Genomic DNA, 21,424 nt, shown 5'->3' with positions numbered 1-21,424 from the left:
GGACACCGGCTGGGCGGGCCCTCAGTGAACTCAGGAGGCCACGCCACGAAGGCCTGAGGAGGGTCGGTGGGTTTGGGGCAGGGACGGGGCCCGGGGCCCGGCTGGGTATGCTGCGGAGCTGACCCAGAAGACATGGGGCCTGGAGGGCAGTCGGCCGGCCTCGACGAAGGCTCTGGACCGAGGGGCAGGGGCAGTGGGTGGACGTTTCCGCTGGTCCAAGGCACAATCGGGTGGGGACAGCAGGACAGTGGGCTCAGGGGCCAGCAGGAGCCACTGTGAGCAGGCGCCACAGGTCAGGGCTCAGACGGGCTTGGTCAGGCCGGACACCCAGAAGACTCAGGGCGTGGGGACCCTGAGTGGGGACCCAGGGCCAGAGGCCCAGGAGAGTCTGACCCAGGTGGTCACCCAGCCCTGACCAGGCTGAGGAGTCCAGCACCTGTGGCCGCAGAGAGCCAGGCCAGGCAGCTGGTCTGCAGACGACCAGGAAGCACGTGGATGCTGGGCCCTAGATGCCCCAGGCCTGTCCTCTCTGCGCCGCCATGGCTGTCCTCTCTGCTGTCCTGCCCTGGCCCTTGCAGGTGTGAGACCCTGGTGGTCACACAATGTTCTCTCTTGCAGCTTCCACCACGGCCCCATCGGTATTCCCACTGGCCCCCAGCTGCGGGGCCACCCCCGGACCCACAGTGGCCGTGGCCTGCCTGGTGTCCAGCTACTTCCCTGAGCCTGTCACTGTGACCTGGAACTCCGGCTCTTTGACCAGCGGTGTGCACACCTTCCCGTCCGTCCTGCAGTCCTCGGGGCTCTACTCTCTCAGCAGCATGGTGACCGTGCCCTCCAGCAGGTGGCCCAGTGACACGTTCGTCTGCACCGTGGCCCACCCAGCCAGTAACACCAAGGTGGACAAGAAAGGTGAGAGCACGGGCCTCAGGGAGGGTGTGCACTGGGACACGGGCCAGCTCACTGGCCAGCCTGGACCTCAGGGCACAGGGGAGGCAGCACTGTCTGCCCACCTGCAGGCCTCCCAATTCCGGGACGAGATCCTCTGGGCGTTGGCGTCCAGTGGCTAAACCCCCACTCCAGTCCCTGGTCTGGGAACCGCCCAAGACCTGGCCGTCCCCTACGCCCACCCCAACCTGTGCCCAGCCCAGACACCCAATAATGCCCAGTCTGCTCTCTCTGCAGTGCCCAAAGTGCCCACACCCAATGGTGGCCCAAGCCCGTGTCCCAAATGTCGAGGTGAGTCAGCAGGACCTTTCCCTGCACCCCAGGCAGAAGGTCTGGTGAGGGAAATGGATGTCCAAGAGGAAGCCCAACCATGATCTGACCCTTGCGCTCTGTCTCCCTCTCTAGAATGTGATATGCTGGGAGGACCTTCGGTCTTCATCTTCCCCCCGAAACCCAGGGACACCCTCTCCATTTCCCGAACCCCCGAGGTCACATGCGTGGTGGTGGACCTGGAAGAACCTGAGGTCCAGATCAGCTGGTTCGTGGACGACCAGGAGGTGCACACGGCCAAGACGAACCCGCGTGAGGAGCAGTTCAACAGCACCTTCCGTGTGGTCAGCGTCCTCCCCATCCAGCACCAGGACTGGCTCAAGGGGAAGGTCTTCAAGTGCAAGGTCAACAACAAAGCTCTCCCGTCCCCCATTGAGAAGACCATCACCAAGGCCAAAGGTGAGGAGCAGGGTGGCTGGGGTGCAGGGTGGGTCATACAGACCAAGCGCAGCCCTCCACCCTCCGAGTGACCCGCTGTGCTGACCTCTGACCCCACAGGGGAACCCCAGCAGCCCAGTGTGTATGTCATGCCCCCACCCCGGGACGAGATGAGTAAGAACACCGTCAGTGTGACCTGCCTGGTCAAAGACTTCTACCCCCCTGACATTGATGTGGAGTGGCAGAGCAACGGCAAACAGTTACCAGAAGGCAATGTCCGAACAACCCCGCCCCAGCTGGACGCAGATGGCACCTACTTCCTCTACAGCAAGCTCTCGGTGGCCAAGGAGCGCTGGCAGCGGGGAGACGTCTTCACGTGTGCCGTGCTGCATGAAGCCCTCCACAACCACCACGCACAGAAGTCCATCTCCCAGTCTCCGGGTAAATGAGCAACACGCCCGGCCCCCCAGCAAGCCCCCCACCCACAGGCTCTTGGGGTCCCACGAGGACGCCGGAGCCCCCACCCCTCTGTACATACCTCCCGGGCAGGCGCCCCTGCATGAAATAAAGCACCCAGCTCTGCCCTGGGACCCCGCGACGCTGTCATGGTTCTTTCCGAGGCAGAGCTCAGCACACCCGGGTCTCTGAGTGGCAGGGACGGCCCGGCTCCGAGGCCAGGGGTCACCGTTGGTGGGAGAGAGCGGGTCCCACGGGGGCCTGGACTCCGGGAGGGCGGGTCTGCACAGGCTGTCACAGCATGTGGCCAGGAGTTGCCTGAGGCAGGACAGGGGACTTGGCCAGAGGTGGCCGCCACTCCGGGCCGTCCCTGCAACCAGGAGCTACCCGGGGCTGCAGGGTGTGGTCAGGGATCGCAGAAGCCCGTCCCGAGCCCTCAGGGAAACGAGCGCACACTCTCCCGCTTCTGTACCAGCCCAAGTTGTGGGGGACGCTGGCCTGTCCTACTGCCCTGGGCCGCTTGGGCGTCCTGAGACTCTGTGTGGTTGCTCTGCGCCAACGCGGACGCCGTGCCTCACCCGTGTGTGGGGACAGGCCTCCTTTGCCCTCAGGCACTCCACGAACAGGCTCCCGCCCCCTCCCAGGTGTGGGGGTCCTGCCTGGGGCCAGGCCTGTCCACTCGTGGGGACACTCAACCTCGAGCCCCAGGGGCAGAGGCAGGCGGCCCTGAGCTCCACGGAAGGGACCATCCCAGATGCCCACCTGGATGCTGAGTCCAGACCCACTGAAAACAAGCCCGTCCCACGGAGCAGCCCCATCTTCGCACACGCAATCACACACGCACACACGCATGCACACGTGTGTGCAGACAGCCACGCGCATGTGCGTCCCTGCATCGCGGCCGCTTGCACGCGTGCGCACACACATGTCCACCCGTGTGCACACGAGCACACACACGCACGCCCACGTCTGCACTGCAGACACATGCGTGTGCACACACGGCCTTACACGCAGGCCTCGCACGGGACGGCCCGCACGGGCCCAGACCAGATCCGGTCTTGGGAACCCTCACCGTGGACACCAGCCCGACCCACACCCCTCCAGCACCCATCGGCTTCTCAGCAGCCCATCCACACGCTGACCACACGGACCTGCCGCCCCGCCCCAGGCCACCTGCACCCCTTCCCAACACCCACAAAACCCCACACGCAGCTTGTCCTGATGCCCCCGCCCACTCCTTCTCTCGCACACTCCCCGACACGGACCGGCCCTTCCCTGGGCTCTGCTGACCCCCCCACCCTCCGGACCTGGCCCCCAGGGGAAGAGGACATGTGCCGGTCAGGGCGCCTGCCCCCAGGAGGGTCCCAGCACAGGGCAGGGCAGAGACAGAGGGGGGCCCCCGCTGACCAGACCCAAGCTGGAGAGCCGGGGGTGCTGAGGCTGGCGCCTGAGCTCGCAGAGGGCTGTGACTGTCCCCCAGGGAATCACCCCTGGGCAGGCACGGCACTGACCACCCCCTTCCTGTCCAGAGCTGCTCCTGGACGACAGCTGTGCCGAGGACCAGGACGGGGAGCTGGACGGGCTGTGGACCACCATCTCAATCTTCATCACCCTCTTCCTGCTCAGCGTGTGCTACAGCGCCACCGTGACCCTCTTTAAGGTGGGCGTCCCCACACGTCCCCTCACTGCAGCCTGCTGTCCCCGGGCTGTCCCCACACTATCCACGTGCTGTCCCCGTCTGTCCACACGCTGTCCATATGCTGTCCCCGTGCCATCCTCACACTGTCTACATGTTCTCTCCACACTGTCCCCATGTTGTCACCATGCTGTCCTCGACTGTCCCCTCACTTCAGCCCACTCTCCCTACACTGTCCCCATGCTATTCCCATGCTGACCCCATGCTGGCCACACACTGACCCAGAATTGTCCCCATGCTGTCCCCATGCTGTCCCAAGACTGTCGTCATGCTGTCTCCATGCTGCACCCATGCTGTCCTATGCTGTCCTTACAATGTCCCCATACTGTCCCCATACTGTCCCCACACTTTCCTCACAGTGACCTCATGTTGTCCAAACACTGTCCGCACACTGTCCACATGCTATCTTACGCTGTCCCCACACTGTCCCCAGCCTATCCCCAGCCTCTCTCTGTGCTCTCCCCCTGATGTCCCAATGCTGTCCCCATGCTGTCCTCACATGGTCCCCATACTGTCTTCACACTGTCCACACACTTTCCCCACACTGTTCCCAACAGTCCCCAGCTGTTTCCATGCCGTCCACACATTGTCCTCTCACTGTCTCATCACTGTCTCCATGACAACCCCTCATTGTCCCCACACTGTCCCCAGGATGACACGTCACTATCCCCACATGATAGACCACTGTCTCCACACTGTCCCCTCACTGTTCCCACAATGTCTCCACATAGTCCCCTCATTGTCCCCACCCTGTCCCCAGACTGTGCCCATCATGACTCCTCACTGTCCCCACACAATGAGCACTGTCCCCACACTGTCCCCCTTGTTGTGTCCTCGCAGTCTCCACACTGTACCCAGTCCCCACACTGTCCTCATGAGGACCCCATGCTGTCCCATCACTGTCACCACAGTCCCCAGCTGTCACCATGCTGTCCACACCTTGGCCCCACATTGTCCCCACATTGTCCCTCACTGTCCCCCCACAATCCCACACTGTCCCCTCGCTGTTGCCACACAGTCCCCACGCTGCCCCCTACTGTCCCCTTGCTGTCCCCACATGGTCTCCCCGCTCTCCCCTCGCTGTCCCCACACTGTCCAGTGGCTGTCCCCACACTGTCTGCTCGCAGTCCCCTTGCTGCCCCCTCACTGTTCCCTCACTATCCCCACACTGTCCCTTCGCTGTCCCCTCACTGTCCGCATGCCGTCCCCACCAGGACCCCCAGCCCTCTAGTGGCCTCGGTGTGGGGTCCAGCTCTGGCGGGAGGCGGGGGCGGTCCCCGGGGGTCCCGGCCACACTGACTCCCACGCCCGCCTGCTGCAGGTGAAGTGGATCTTCTCCTCGGTGGTGCAGCTGAAGCACACGATCGTCCCCGACTACAGGAACATGATCGGCCAGGGGGCCTAGGGCCGGTGCTTGGCGGGTGTCCAGGGCTGCCCTCGACCCCCCACGGGAACCGGCCGCTTCGGTTCATGCCGCTCGGCCTGCTGCCAGGCCTGCCCCTCTGACCTCCCAGCATGCCACCCTCTGACCTCACAGCCGCCCCGGACCTGACCTCCACCCTCGGGGTTGCTGGGCACCGTGGGCTGCCTCCTGCCCCTGACGCCCCATTTGGAGACTCCAGCGGACAGCAGGCGGCGCCCCAGCCTGAGCTGATGGACACTGCTCACCCCTCCTAGGCAGCCACCAAGTTACTGCTGGGGCCGCGTGGACACTGACCCATTAGGGCAGGGCGTCCCCCGGGTCACATGCACGGTCATCCTGGAGGCGGCAGAGGGCTGGCAGTTCCAGCGTCCATCTGGGCAGGGACCGGCCTCCGTGCAAACCCCGTCCAGGCTGGGCTCCAGAAGGCAGGACATCCCCAGAGCAGGCATGTTGTCTCAGATCCTGGGGAACCCATGGGCCACCGTCACCCCACAGAGAGGCTTCCGACGTGCCGCGAGTGATCAGTCAGACCTTCTCTACTGGGGGAGATGTGCAGAGGAGGGCCCAGGCCTGTGGCCATTGCAGGAGCCCCCCAGGGACGGGGGAAGGAGTGACGGCAGCCAGACTGGCCTCCTGCAGAGGGGCCTGGTGACCCGGTCCCCAGACGGGTGGGACGCAGCCTCAGTGGACAGAGTGGGCAGGTGCAGAGAGGCCAGGACAGCAGGCCCAGCCTGCACCCTCCTGTGACCAGGACCTGAGGCACGCTGGGCAGAAGTGCCTGCTTGATCCGGGCAGCTGGGGTCAGAGACAAGACGACCAGAGACAGTGCCCGCAGCGCGGGACCTGACCCAGGCAGACGCCTAGGACTGGTTCTCAGCCCAGCCTTTGAACGAGTGCCTGGTCAGAGCCCCGACACAGGAGAGACGACCATGCAGGGGAGGAGAGGCAGAGCCCCCATGCCCCTGGGAGAGAATGTACACCCATCACTCAGAGGAAACCCGCTGCTGTCGCTTAGGTAGCTTGATTTCTTCTTGTGAAATTTCTGGAGCGTGAAAATGTCCTTTACTGTTTCTTCTCTTTTTCTTTAATGACAATAAAATATCCTGAAAAATTCCATAACTTGCTGGGCAAAGTCTTCCTGTGTTCACGCTCCTGGTGAAATCCCGGCCTGGCCACATCGTGCTTTGGCTCCCTCCCGCCATGGGGGGCCAGGACCCACAGTCCCAGGCACTCCCGGTGGGTGAGGAAGGCATCCAGGAGCAGTGCAGGGCCAGGGGCCACCCGGGGCTGCGTGCAGGCGGGGCTGCCGGCCTGGCCCTGCACTGAAGCAAGAGGCGTGTGTTGGGTGTGTGTTAGCCAGCACGGGCGGCCAGACAGAAGAGCCACAGTCTGGCCGCTTCGGCCACATGCGTTTCTGTTGCCACAATCCCGGAAGCCAGCAGGAGAGACGCAGGCCTCGCCTGGGGCCTCTGCCCCTGTCCTCACGTGGCCAGCCCTCTGTGCATGTCTGTGTCCTCATCCTCGGCTCTTACAAGAACAAGAGGCCGTCCTGAGGACCAGCCGCAATGGACTGGATGAATGAGCTCCTTCTACCCTATCACCTCTCCAAAGACCCCGTCTCCAAATACCCTCACATCCTGGGGTCAAGGCTTCAAGACTTGCATTTGGGGGTCATGATCTAGGTTGACCATGGGACAGAAAACAGGTGTCCGGGAGAACATTCCAACCCTCAGGGACCCTGGGGACTCCAGGCTATGCCCTCAGTGCCTCAGTACCTCAGTACCACACCCTCTCTCCCCTTCACCCTCCTCTTCTACCTAGAAGCCCATCAGCCAATGGGCCACACAGCCCGCCCAGCCCCTCTTCCTCTCCATTCCAGAGCTACCTCCACTCCCATCTCCTGGACCACAGATCAGCCTCCATCCCACCTACATGGGAATGCCAGCATCTCCCACAATGGGGGACCCCATGCCCTCCGGGATGAGCACTGGGCCCTTGGCTCAACTATGCCCTCACCCTCGGGGCTAGAACGCCGGCTCTGGGAAAATGACCTCCCACCAGGCACGGAGGCTCCCACCTGCGACCCTCCAATATTGTCCTACAACATGGAACCAAGAGGAGCTGGATGAGAGGTAGGAGAGAGAGACCCAGAGTATCAGAACGGGGAGGAGGCAGATGAGAGGTAAGACATAGAGACACAACCCTACAAGTACAGCTGAACTAAGCTAGAGGCAGGTGCACAGACATAGAGGGATCCTTTCCAGGAACGGGCTCATTGCTTGTGGGCGTCGACCAGCACATCGGGAACCTGCAGGGCTGCCCACAGCCTGGAGTCTCAGGCAGGAGCTAACCCTGTAATCTCGGGGCAGAACTCCTTCTCTGGGAAACCTCGGGCTTCGTTCTTCAGTCTCTCGACGGCTTGCATGAGGCCCACCCACATTATGGAGCCCACGTCCTCTCCCTGAAGTGCACTGATTTCCCTGCACAGCTAGGAGGCTGTCTGGCTGGGTGAGCGTGGGAGACCGACCGTCCCTCGGACCTCCTCTCGCTCCGCGCTCACAATGCGAGAGGCGGGGCCACCGTCACTGTCTTATCTGGAAGAAACTGCAGCCTCGAGAGCCCCTGCCTGCGGGGAGGGTGCCAGGCTTTGCACGGTGTCTTCTGACCCCAGCGCTCATGCACTGTCCACACTACGTCTTGAAGAGGCAGCAGAACAACCTCCTGATCTGATCCCTGCCTTTGGTGACAGTCACAGTCCCCCATACAACCCTCACAAACCTCCTGAAGCCCACCAGCCCTTAAGCTCCTGCAGGTTGCACCAATGTGAGACCTGAGGTCAAACTTCTAGTGCCTCCTGGCCTCCTAGAAGCTCTCTACCCTGAGCATCAGCTCAGACACACACCTGTCAGCTTCTCCTATTCCCATGCACACACCTCTAACTGCCTCTCACACATGTACACCCCTACCAGCAGGCTCCTGGGACCCAGCTGCCCTCACTTGGAGGGAACCATCTGTCAACCTGACCCTTGCAATACCTAGTGTGACATCCATGGGCTCACGTTGCAGAATCATCAGTGTTGGGATGAGGGAAGGACAGGATGGACTGAAAGTTTGTATCCCCAAAATTTGTGTGTGAAATCCTAACCCTAAGTGTGATGGTGTTAGGAGGTGAGGCTTTCAGTGACCCGGGGTCATAAGGTTTCAGTCCCAAAAATGGGATTAGTGCTCTTATGAAAAAGAGAGCTCCCTTGCCACTCCCACCATAAGAAGATGCAGAAGGAAGATACAGTCCATGAGCCGGGAAGCAGGCCTCCAAGCACACTATGTTTGAACGAACCTGATAGGGGATTTCCAGCTTCCAGAAGTATGAGACATGTCCCTTGTCTATGTCTGTGGTCACTGACTGAGCAGCCAGATATGCTGACACATGAGTCATCTGGACATGTGGACCTGGACAAATGTTTGTCTCTGAGACCCTCTGGCCTTGTCTCCCAACCCCAGGACCTAGGTCAGCCAACGAGCAGGAAGGTGCTTTGAATTTGACAATTTTCAGAGACTATGAGACAGAATTCTCAAGAGTAACAGAAACTAGAGAAAACAGATGAGAGATAGGACGCAGAGACACACAGTAACAAAACTAAGAGGACGCAGAGCAAAGGTAAGGGTTACAGACTCACACTAACAGAACCTAGAATAGACAGAAGACAAGTAAGAGATAGAGATCCACAGTAACAGAATATAGAGGACACAGAAGTAAAAGGTAAGTACCAATAGTAATAGAACCAAGAGAATATAGAAGACAAGTAAGAGATAGAAACACACAGTTACAAAACCTACAGGAGAGAGAATACAGGTAAGAGAAAGAGACGCACAGTAAAAGAACCAAGAGGAGAGAAATGGGAGTTAGGAGATAGAGACCCACAGTAACAGAACCTAGATGAGAGAGAACACAGGTAAGAGATAAAGACCAACAGTAACTGAACCTAGAGGAGACAGAAGGGAGGTAAGAGATAGAGACCTACAGTAACAGAACCAATAGGAGACAGAGGACAGGTTAGAGATAGAGATCCACAGTCCAAGAACCTAGAGGACACAGAACACAGGAAAGAGAGAGAGACCCACAGTAATAGATTCAAGAGGAGACAGATGACAGGTGAGAGAGAGACCCGCAGTAACAGTACCGAAGGGAGCTAGAACATAGGTAAGAGAGAGAACCAAGAGGAGACAGATGGGAGGCAAGAGAGAACCACAGTAACAGAGAACCTAGAGGAGACAGAACACAGGAAAGAGACCAACAGTAACAGGTCCAAGAGGAGACAGAAGACAGGCAAGAGATAGAGACCCACAGTAACAGCACCTAGAAGAGACAGAGGGGAGCTAAGAAATAGAGAACCACAGTAACAGAATCTAGAGGAGACAGAACACAGGAAAGAGAGACCCATAGTAACAGATCCAAGAAGACAGGTAAAAGATAGAGACCCACAGTAACAAAACATAGAGGAGACAGAAGACAGGAAAGAGATAGAGACCCAGAGTAACAGATCCAAGAGGAGACAGAAGGCAGTTAGGAGATAAAGACCTAGAGTATTAGAACCTAGAGGAGATAGATGGGAGGTAAGAAATAGAGACCCACTGTAACAGTTCCCGGTGGAGAGAGATGACAGGTAAGAGATAGGGATTCACAATAACAGAACCTAGAGGAGATAGAACAGAGGTAAGAAAGAGACCCACATTAACAGAACCCAGAAGAGACAGAAGGGAGGTGAGAGTTAGGAACCCACAAGAACAGAACACAGAGGAGACAGCTACAATATAAAAGATAGAGATCCACAGTAACAGAACCAGAGGAGAAGACAGGTAAGAGATTGAGACCCACAGCAAAAGAACCAAGAGGAAAGATATGGGAGGAAAGAGATAGAGACCCACAGTAGGAGAGGGGGGCAAAATGGTAGAGGAATAGGGGACTCCATTTCAACCAGTCTCTTGCATTTAGCTGGATATCTACCAAACCATCATGACACCGATGAAATCAGCTTGAGGTGTAAGAATAGATATCTGGGTCTCTAAAAGCAGAAAAACACCACCGTCCCAAGGCAGGAAGGGAGGAGTCATGAATCTGTGGGCAGATATCAGAAGATAATTAGAAAGGAGAGGGATCTGCCATAAGTTGGCCCCTGGAAAGTTATATAACACCAGAGTGCAAAAGCATCCCAGGCGGGGGGACCGGGCAATAACTCGCAGAGTGGTAGCAGCCAGGAAAGGCTTTATAACAGCACTCAAACAGGATCCAGCAGGACTGGAAGAGATTATGCTGAGCGAATAAGTCAAGCAGAGAGAGTCAAGTATCATATGGTTTCACTTATTTGTGGAGCATAACAAAGAACATGGAGGACATGGGGAGATGGAGAGGAGAGGGAGTTGAGGGAAACTGGAAGGGGAGGTGAACCATGAGAGACTATGGACTCTGAAAAACAACCAGAGGGTTATGAAGGGGCGGCAGGGGGGTGGGGGGGGTGGGAGGTTGGGGAACCAGGTGGTGGGTAATAGGGAGGGCACGTACTGCATGGAGCACTGGGTGTGGTGCAAAAACAATGAATACTGTTACGCCGAAAATAAATTAAAAAAAAAAAAAAAACAGGATCCAGGAGCTGCAGGGGCACACCTGAGATCAAGAACCGCTTGTGGATTTAGAAGGGCAGAGACAAGCAGGGCTCATGGGTCAACTGCTGAGAAGATTGCTGTGGAGGTGCACCGCTTGTGGGAGGCTGTTTTCAGCAACAGTTACAAAAACAGAGACTGTGTTCTGGAGGGTTCGGTGAAGAGCAGAATGCGATTTCTCTGTTCTGCCACAGAGGCCTGGGTGTGGCCCTTTTTTTTTGTTTGTTTGTTTTGTTCTGACCCTCAGAATAGGCACGGAAAACCACCAGAAAACAAAAGCTGAAAAAACAGGTTTCCACAGAGCCCAGCCCCCCAATGGGGGATAGGGGGCAACCAAGATAACTCTGCTGAAACAGGGTTGCCTGAGAAATACCGCAGCAGCCACCCCCCCCCCCAGAAGACAGGCTGGAAGAACAAGAAGACGCCAACCCTACGGCCCCCATAAAACTGTAAAACCCCAACACCAGGGGAAAATGGTATGTTTAGCTCCAGGCAATGCCTTACTGCTTGTGTATTTTTCAGATACAATGCTTTCTTTTTCTTTTATTCTTTCCCTATGTTTCTTCCATTTTTTCTTCTTAACTTTTTCTCATTTCAAATAGATGTTTAATATATTTCATAGTAGTTTTTTAACTTGTTCTTTTTCACACTCATATTTTTACAGATATATGCTTCAATGTAGCCCTTTTTTTCCCTAGTCAATATTACCTTCATATATATACCAGTTTTATTTTCCCTGTAACTTTGGGAAGTGGTATCCTCTAACAACAGAGTAAAATACGCCCAGGAAGAACAGAAAAACCCTACCTTGCCCACACTGAGAGCTTATAGCCCCCTTCCCCCCACCTCCAATTTTTCTTTTTTTCTTCTCTCTTTTTTCTGATTTTTAATTTTTAATTTTATAGATTTTATTCTTGAGTTTCACTTTGGCTTTTTTTTTTCAGTGGTGGTTTCCAAACACTCCAGATTTTCCTAGGGTACATCCTGCCTGGGTCATGGTTAATATTTTGGACTCCGTACATTCTCTCAACCACCCCTCAACAGAATGACTAGGAGGAGGAATTCCCAAAAAAGAAAGAACCAGAGGCAATGGCCTCTCCCCCAGACCTAATGGGTATGGACATAAGCAAGATGTCAGAGATAGAATTCAGGATAGCAATCATGAAGTCAATAGCTAGGCTTGAGAAAATCATTAGTGAAAAAATAAGAATTTCCTAGGGCAGAAACAACATCTAATCAGGCTGAACTTAAAAATGCTATGAATAAAATGCAGTCTAAACTGGATACTCTAACAGCCAGGGTAAATGAGGCAGAAGAACAATTAGTGATCTAGAAGACAAACTGTTAGGAAGGAAGGAAGCCAAGGAGGATTGGGATAAGCAGCTAAAGTCCATGAGAACTGACTTAGATTAATGACGCCATGAAACATTCCAGTGTCAGAATTACTGGGATCTCTGAGGGGGTGGAGAGAGAGAGAGAAGGGACTAGAAGTTATATTTGAGGAAACTGTAGCTGAGACTTCCCTCATCTGGGGAAGAAAACAAGCATTCATGTCCAAGAGGCAGAGAGGACCCCTCCTAAGATCAATGAGCACAGACCAACACCCCAGCATATAACAGTAAAACTTACAGAACTTAGAGCCAAGGAAACCATCCTTATAGCAGGTAGAGGGAAGAGATTTTTTTTTTACATATGGAGAGAGGAACCTCAGAATAACCTCAGAACTGTCCACAGAGACCTGGAAAGCTATAAAGGGCTGGCAAGAGATATTCAGGGCACTAAATGAGAAGAATAGGATGAGAAGAACATACTTTATCCAGCAGGGCTGTCATTCAGCATGGATGAAGAGACAAGGAGCTTCCAAGACTGGCAGAAACTGAAAGAAGTGACCACCAAGCCATCCCTGCAAGAAATATTCAGGGGAATTCTATAAAAAATGAAAGATCCCAAGAGTAATGTAGACCAGAAATTTACAGAGACAATCAGTAGAAATAGGGACTGTACATATAGTAGGATGTCACTAAATACATATCTTTCAGAAGTTACTCTCAAAGTGAATGCCTAAATGCTCCCATGCACAGGGTTGCAGATTGGATACAAAGACAGGACCCCTCCATATACTGTCTATGAGGGATTCACTTTGGGCCTGAAGTCATCTCCAGACTGAAGGTGAGGGGATGGAGAACCATGCCAACATACATCACAAGAAAGCTGTGGTAGCGATTCTCACATCAGAAAAATTAGAATTTAGGGGCGCCTGGGTGGCTCAGTGGGTTAAGCCTCTGCCTTCGGCTCAGGTCATGATCTCAGGGTCTCTGGGATCGAGCCCCGTATCGGGCTCTCTGCTTGGCAGGGAGCCTGCTTCCTCCCCTCTCTGGCTGCTGCTCTGCCTACTTGTAATCTCTCTCTCTCTCTCTCTCTCTCTCTCTATCTGTAAAAAAGAAAAAAAAATTAAAAAAAAAGAGAAAAATTAGAATTTAATTTAAGCACAAGACTGTATTAAGATAGGCAGAGGGACACTATATCATACTGAAGGGAGTTATCCAACAAGAAAATCTAACATGTGTCTGTTAGCCATTTGTATGTCTTCTTTTAAAAATTTATTTTATTTTTATTGTTTTTTATTATGTTACATTTGTCACCATACAGTACATCATTGGGGTTTTTTCTTACATTTTTAAATTGGAGTCTTCATTGTTGAATTATAAGAGTTCTTTACATACTCTGCAGACAAATCCCTTATCATGTATATGATTTACAAAATATTTTCTCCCATTCTCTGGCTTGTCTTTTCACTTTCTTTCTTTTTTTTTTATTGTGTTATGTTAGTCACCACAAAATGTATCATTATTTTTTGATGCAGTGTTCCAAGATTCATTGTTCATGTGCAACACCCAGTGCTCCCTGCAATCTGTGCCCTCCTTAACCCTTAATACCCACCTTAATACCCACCACCAGGCTCACCATTTATCCCCTCTAAAACCCTCAGTTTTTTCTCAGAATCCACATTCTCTCAGGGTTCCTCTTCCACACTGATTTCCCCCCTTCATTCTTCCCTTCCTTCTACCACTGTCCTCCATGTTAATCCTTATGTTCCACAAATAAGTGAGACCATATGATACTTGACTCTCTCTGCTTGACTTATTTCACTCAGCATAATCTCCCCTAGTCCCGTCCATGTTGCTACAAAAGTTGGGTATTCATCCTTTCCGATGGAGGCATAATACTCCATCTTGTATATGGACCACATCTTCCTTATCCATTCATCCATTAAAGGGCATCTCGGCTCTTTCCACAGTTTGGCAACCGTGGCCTTTGCTGCTATGAACATTGGGGTACAGATCACCCTTCTGTTCACTACATCAGTATCTTTGGGGTAAATATCCAGTAGCGCAATTACAGGGTCATAGGACAGCTCTATTTTTAATTGTTAGAGGAACCTCCACAGTGTTTTCCAAAGTAGCTGCACCAACTTGCATTCCCACCAGCAGTGTAAGAGGGTTCCCCTTTCTCCACATCCTCTTCAACATTTATTATTTCTTGCCTTGTTAATTTTTGTCATTCTAACTGGAGGGCATGTATTGCATGGAGCACTGGGTGTTATATGCAAACAATGAATCATGGAACGCTACATCAAAAACTAATGATATACTGTATGGTGACTAACATAACATAATTTTAAAAAAAAAGAAAATCTTACTACCCATTTTTCTACCACTCTAAAAAGAAAAAAAAACTAACAATTGTAAATACCTATGCCCCCAACATGGGAGCATCTAACTACATAAGCCAGATGCTAATCAAAATAAAGAATCATATTATAATAAAACTTTAATAGTAGGAGATTTTAACACTCCAATCTCAGCATTGGGCACATCATCTAAGCAGATCAACAAAGAGACAAGAGCCTTGAAAGACACACTGGACAACTTGGACTTCGTAAATATATGCAGAGCAGTCCATCCTAACACAACAGAATACTCATTCTTTTTTTTTTTTTTTAGTGATATATAAAGAATTTCTTTTTTTTTTATTTTTTAAAGATTTTATTTATTTATTTATTTGACAGACAGAGATCACAAGTAGGGAGAGAGGCAGGCAGAGAGAGAGAGAGAGGAGGAAGCAGGCTCCCCGCCAAGCAGAGAGCCCGACGCGGAGCTCGATCCCAGGACCCTGGAATCATGACCTAAGCGAAAGGCAGAGGCTTTAACCCACTGAGCCACCCAGACGCCTCAGAATTTCATTTTTTTTTAAGCACAGTGCACTTTCTTTTTTTTTTTCAGTGTTCCAGAATATTCATTCTTCTTAAATACACACGGAACTTTCTCCAGAATAGATCACACACTGGGTCACAAATCAGGTCTCAGCCAATTCCAAAAACTGAAATTATTCCTTTATGTTATCAGGCTACAATGCCTTGACGTGGGAACACAATCAGAAAAAAAAATTGGAAGGAACTCAAATACTGGGAAGTTAAAGAGCATCTGTTAAAGAATGTTGGGTCAACCAGGAAATTTAAGAAGAAGTTAAATAACTCATGCAAAGTAATGAGAGCAAAAACACTTCAGTCCAAAATCTATGGGACACTGCAAAGGTGGTCCTAAGAGGGAAATACATAGCCATCCAAGCTTCTCTTAGAAAATTAGAAAAATCCCAAATGCACAAGCTAACCTTACCTTAAAGAGCAGGAGACAGAAGAGCAAATAAAACTTAAACCAAGCAAGAGAAAAGAAATATAAAGATTACAGCAGAGATCAATGAAATAGAAATCAGAAAAACAGTAGAACAGATCAACAAAACTAGAAGCTTGTTCTTTGAAAAAATTGATAAGATTGATAAACCGGGATACCTGATGGCTCAGTTGGTTAAGCAACTGCCTTCGGCTCAGGTCATGATCCAAGAGTCCTGGGATCAAGCCCCACGTCAGGCTCCTTGCTCAACAGGAAGCCTGCTTCTCCCTCTCCCTCTGCCTGCTACTCCCCCCTGCTTGTGCTCTCTCTCTCTCTCTCTCTCTGTCAAATAAATAAACAAAATTTTTAAAAAATAAGATTGATAAACCACTGTCCAGACTTATACAAAAGAAAAGAGAAAGGACCCAAATTAATAAAATCATGAATAAGAGGGAAGACATCACAACTAATACCAAGGAAATAGAAACAATTATTAGAAATTATTATCAGCAACTATACACCAACAAATTTAACAAACTGGAAGAAATGGTTGCATTCCTGGAAACTTATAAATGACCAAGACTGAAACAGAAATAAATAGACAACCTGAATAGACCAATAACCAGTAATGAAATCGAAGCAGTAATCAAAACCTCCCAAAAAACAAAAGTCCAGGGCCTGATGGATTCCCAGGGGTATTCTACCAAACAATTAAAGCAGAAATAATAACTATTCTACCGAAGTTGTTTCAAAAAATAGAAACAGAATGGAAACTTCCAAATTCCTTCTTTGAGGCCAACATTACCCTGATCCTAAAGCCAGACAATGACCCATCAAAAAGGAGAATTAAAAACCAATATCCCCTAAGGAAGATGTGGTCCATATACACAATGGAGTATTATGCCTCCATCAGAAAGGACGAATACCCAACTTTTGTAGCAACATGGATGGGACTGGAAGAAATTATGCTGAGCGAAATAAGTCAAGCAGAGAGAGTCAAGTATCATATGGTCTCACTTATTTGTGGAGCATAACAAATAACATGGAGGACATGGGGAGATGGAGAGGAGAGGGAGTTGAGGGAAACTGGAAGGGGAGATGAACCATGAGAGACTATGGACTCTGAAAAACAACCAGAGGGTTATGAAGGGGCGGCGGGTGGGGGGGGGGGGAGGTTGAGGAACCAGGTGGTGGGTAATAGGGAGGGCACGTACTGCATGGAGCACTGGGTGTGATGCCAAAACAATGAACACTGTTATGCTGTAAATAAGCAAATAAAAATAAATAAATAAATAAATTTAAAAAAAAAAAAAAAACCAATATCCCTGATTAACCTGAAGGCCAAAATGCTCAACAAGATCCTAGTCAATAGGATCCAACGGTACATGAAAAGGATGATCCACCATGACCAAGTAGGATTTATTCCTGGGATACAAGGGTGGTTCAACATTCACAAATCAATTAGTGTGAAAGAACACATTAATAAAAGAAAAACAAGACTATATGATCCTCTCAATTGATGCAGAAAAAGGATTTGAGAAAATACACCATCCATTCTAGATGAAAACTCTTCAGAGCATAGTATTAGAGGGAACATTCTCAATATCATAAAAGTCATCTATGAAAAGCCGACAGCAAATAACATTGTCATTGGGGAAAAGCTGAGAGCTTTTTCTTTAAGGTCAGGGACATGACTAGGATGACCAATCTCACCACTGTTGTTCAACATAGTATTAGAAGTCCTAGCTTCAGCAATCAGACAAGAAAAAGAAATAAAAGGCATCCAAATTGGCAAAGAAGTCAAACTATCCCTCTTTGTAGATGATATGATGCCTTATGTAGAAAACCCAAAACACTGCACCCTAAATTACTAGAACTCATAGCAATTCATCAGTGTGGCAGGATACAAAATCAATGCACAGAAATCAGTTGCTTTTCTATACTAACAGTGTAACTGTAGAAAGAGAAATTAAGGAATCAATTCCATTTTCAATGATAACAAAAACCATAAGATACCTAGGAATGAATGTGACCAAAGAGGTAAATGATCTATACTACAGAAACTACAGAACACTCCCGAAAGAAACTGAGGAAGAAACAAAAAGATGGAAAAACATTCCATGCTCATGGGTTGGAAGAGTAAACATTGTTAAAATGTCTATCCTGCCCAGAGCAATCTGCACTTTCAATGCCATCCTTATTAAAATGCCATTGGCATATTTCAAGGAGCTAGAGCAAAAAAAATCCTAAAATTTGTATGGAACAAGGAAAGATCCCAAATCACCAAGGGAACATTGAAAAAGAAAAACTAACCTGGGGGGCATCACGTTGCCTGACTTCAAGATTTACTACAAAGCTGTGATCACCAAGACAGTGTGGTACTGGCATAAAAACAGACACATAGACCAGCGGAACAGAGTAGAAAGCCCAGATTGGACCCTCAACTCTATGTCAACTAATATTTGAGAAATCAGGGAAAAAAATAGCCAGTGGAAAAAAGTCTCTTCCATAAATGGTGCTGGGAAAATTGGACAGCTTCATCCAGAAGAATGAAACTTGACCATTCTCTTATACCATCCAGAAAGATGAACTCAAAATGGATGAAAGACCTCAACGTGAGACAGGAATCCATCAGAATCCTAGAGGAGAACATAGGCAGTAACCTCTTCAATTTTGGCCACAGCAACTTCTTTCAAGATATGTCTACAAAGGCAAAGGGAAAAAAGCCAAAATGAACTTTTGAGACTTCATCAAGATCAAAAGCTTCTGCACAGCAAAGGAAACAGTCAACAAAACAAAGAGGCAACCCACGGAATGGGAGGAGATATTCACAAAAGACACTACAGACAAAGGGCTGATATCTAGGATCTATAAAGAACTCCTCAAACTCAAAACTCAAGAAACTAATAAGCCAGTCAAAAAATGGGCAGAAGACACGAACAGATGAACAGACATTTCTCCAAAAAAGATACACAAATGGCTAATAGACACATGAAAAAGTGCCCAACATCACTAGCCATCATAAACAATAAATTCTGGAACACTGAAAAGAAATTTTTCACCAGTATTTTTCAAAGAGCTGGAGCAAATAATCCTAAAATTTGTATGGAATCAGAAGAGACACCGAATTGCTAAGGAAATGTTGAAAAACAAAAACAAAACTGGTGGCATCACGTTACCCGATTTCAAGCTTTACTACAAAGCTGTGATCACCAAGACAGCGTGGGACTGGCATAAAAACAGACACATAGACCAGTGGAACAGAGTGGAGAGCCCACATATGGATCCTCAACTCTATGGTGACATAATCTTCGACAAAACAGGAAAAAATATTCAATGGAAAAAAGACAGTCTCTTCAATAAATGGTGCTGGGAAAACTGGACAGTGATATGTAGAAGAATGAAACTCGACCATTCTCTTACACCGTACACAAAGATAAACTCGAAATGGATAAAAGACCTCAACGTGAGACAGGAATCTATCAGAATCCTAGAGGAGAACATAGGCAGTAACCTCTTCGATATCAGCCACAGCAACTTCTTTTAAGATATGTCTCCAAAGGCCAAGGAAACAAAAGCAAAAATGAACTTTTGGGACTTCATCAAGATCAAAAGTTTCTGCACAGCAAAGGAAACAGTCAACAAAACAAAAAGGCAATCCACGGAATGGGAGAAGATATTTGCAAATGACAGTATAGACAAAAGGTTGATATCCAGGATCTATAAAGAACTTCTCAAACTCAACACACACAAAACAGATAATCATATCAAAAAATGGGCAGAAGATATGAACAGACACTTCTCCAACGAAGACATACAAATGGCTATCAGACACATGAAAAAATGTTCATCATCACTAGCCATCAGGGAGATTCAAATTAAAACAACATTGAGATACCACCTGACACCAGTTAGAATGACCAAAATTAGCAAGACAGGAAACAACGTGTGTTGGAGAGGATGTGGAGAAAGGGGAACCCTCTTACACTGTTGGTGGGAATGCAAGTTAGTGCAGCCACTTTGGAGAACAGTGTGGAGACTCTTGAAGAAATTAAGAATAGAGCTTCCCTATGACCCTGCAATTGCACTGCTGGGTATTTACCCCAAAGATACAGATGTAGTGAAAAGAAGGGCCATCTGTACCCCAATGTTTATTGCAGCAATGGCTACAGTCGCCAAACTGTGGAAAGAACCAAGATGCCCTTCAACGGATGAATGGATAAGGGAGATGTGGTCCATATACACAATGGAGTATTATCCCTCCATCAGAAAGGATGAATACCCAACTTTTGTAGCAACATGGACAGGACTGGAAGAGATTATGCTGAGCGAAATAAGTCAAGCAGAGAGATTCAAGTATCATATGGTTTCACTTATTTGTGGAGCATAACAAAGAACACAGAGGACATGGGGAGATGGAGAGGAGAGGGAGTTGAGGGAAACTGGAAAGGGAGATGAACCATGAGAGACTATGGACTCTGAAAAACAACCAGAGGGTTTAGAAGGGGCGGGGGGTGGGTGGGAGGTTGAGGAACCAGGTGGTGGGTAATAGGGAGGGCACGTACTGCATGGAGCACTGGGTGGGATGCCAAAACAATGAACACTGTTATGCTGAAAATAAACAAATAAAAAAATTAAAAATAAATAAATAAATAAATAAAAAGTAAAAAAATAAATAAATAAAAATAAAAATAAATAAATAAATAAAAAGTGGTGGGTATTAGTGAGGGCACATGTTGCATGGAACACTGGGTGTGGTGAAAAACAATGAACACTGTTATGCTGAAAAGAAATAATATATATATATATGTTAAAAAAAAAGGGAAATGGGGCACCTGGGTGACTCAGTGGGTTAAGCCTCTGCCTTCAGCTCAGGTCATGATCTCAGGGTCCTGGGATCGAGCCCCACATCGGGCTCTCTGCTCGGCAGGGAGCCTGCTTCCCTCTCTCTGCCTGCCTCTCTGCCTACTTGTGATCTCTGTCTGTCAAAGAAATAAATAAAATCTTTAAAAAAAGGGGGGAGGGAATGTAAAAAATAAATAAATAATTTTTTAAAAACACAATGAGCTACCACCTTACACCAGTTAGAATGTCAAAAATTAACAAAAAAGGAAACAACAAGTGTTGGAGAGGATGTGGAGAAAGGGGAACCCTCTTACACTGTTGGTGGGAATGCAAGTTAGTGCAGCCACTCTGGAGAAGAGTGTGGAGATTCCTGAAGAAATTAAAAATAGAGCTTCCCTATGACCCTGCAATTGCACTGCTGGGTATTTACCCCAAAGTCACAGATGTAGTGAAAAGAAGGTCCATCTGAACCCCAGTGTTCATAGCAGTAATGGCCATGGTCGCCAAAGTGGAAAGAACCAAGATGCCCTTCAGTGGACGAATGGATAAAGAAGATGTGGTCTGGGGCACCTGGGTGGCTCAGTGGGTTAAAGCCTCTGCCTTCAGCTCAGGTCATGATCTCAGGGCCCTGGGATCGAGCCCCACATCGGGCTCTCAGCTCAGCGGGGAGCCTACTTCCTCCTCTCTTTCTGCCTGTCTCTCTGCCTGCTTGTGATCTCTGCCTGTCAAATAAATAAATAAATAATCTTTTTTAAAAAGAAGAAGAAGAAGAAGATGTGGTCCATATACACTATGGAGTATTGCGCAGCCCTCAGAAACGATGAACACCCACCATTTGCACTGACGTGGATGGAACTGGAGGGATTATGCCAAGTGAAATAAGTCAATCAGAGAACAACAATTATCATTTGGTTTCACTCAAATGTGGAGCATAAGGAATAACATGGAGGACCACAGGGGAAGGGATGGAAATCCAAAGGGGAAGAAATCAGAGAGGGAGATGGCCCGTGAGACACTATGGAC

The 21,424-nt window shown here is 49.6% G+C and overlaps 2 gene segments (V, D, J or C); both read left to right on the top strand.

Moving 5' to 3' along the window:
• LOC123943485 overlaps positions 1-2,251 on the top strand; it is a 162,126-nt gene extending 159,875 nt beyond the window's left edge. Inside the window, 4 exon segments of the C gene segment in view lie at positions 619-909; positions 1,183-1,236; positions 1,351-1,674; positions 1,774-2,251. Of these exon segments, the coding sequence occupies positions 619-909; positions 1,183-1,236; positions 1,351-1,674; positions 1,774-2,102 (998 nt within the window).
• Positions 1-21,424, top strand: part of LOC123943474 — a 1,358,446-nt gene that overhangs the window by 1,248,247 nt on the left and 88,775 nt on the right.

Source organism: Meles meles, chromosome 6 (assembly GCF_922984935.1).
Source record: "Meles meles chromosome 6, mMelMel3.1 paternal haplotype, whole genome shotgun sequence".
Lineage (NCBI taxonomy): Eukaryota > Metazoa > Chordata > Mammalia > Carnivora > Mustelidae > Meles > Meles meles.
This window is presented reverse-complemented; position numbering and strand designations above follow the sequence as displayed.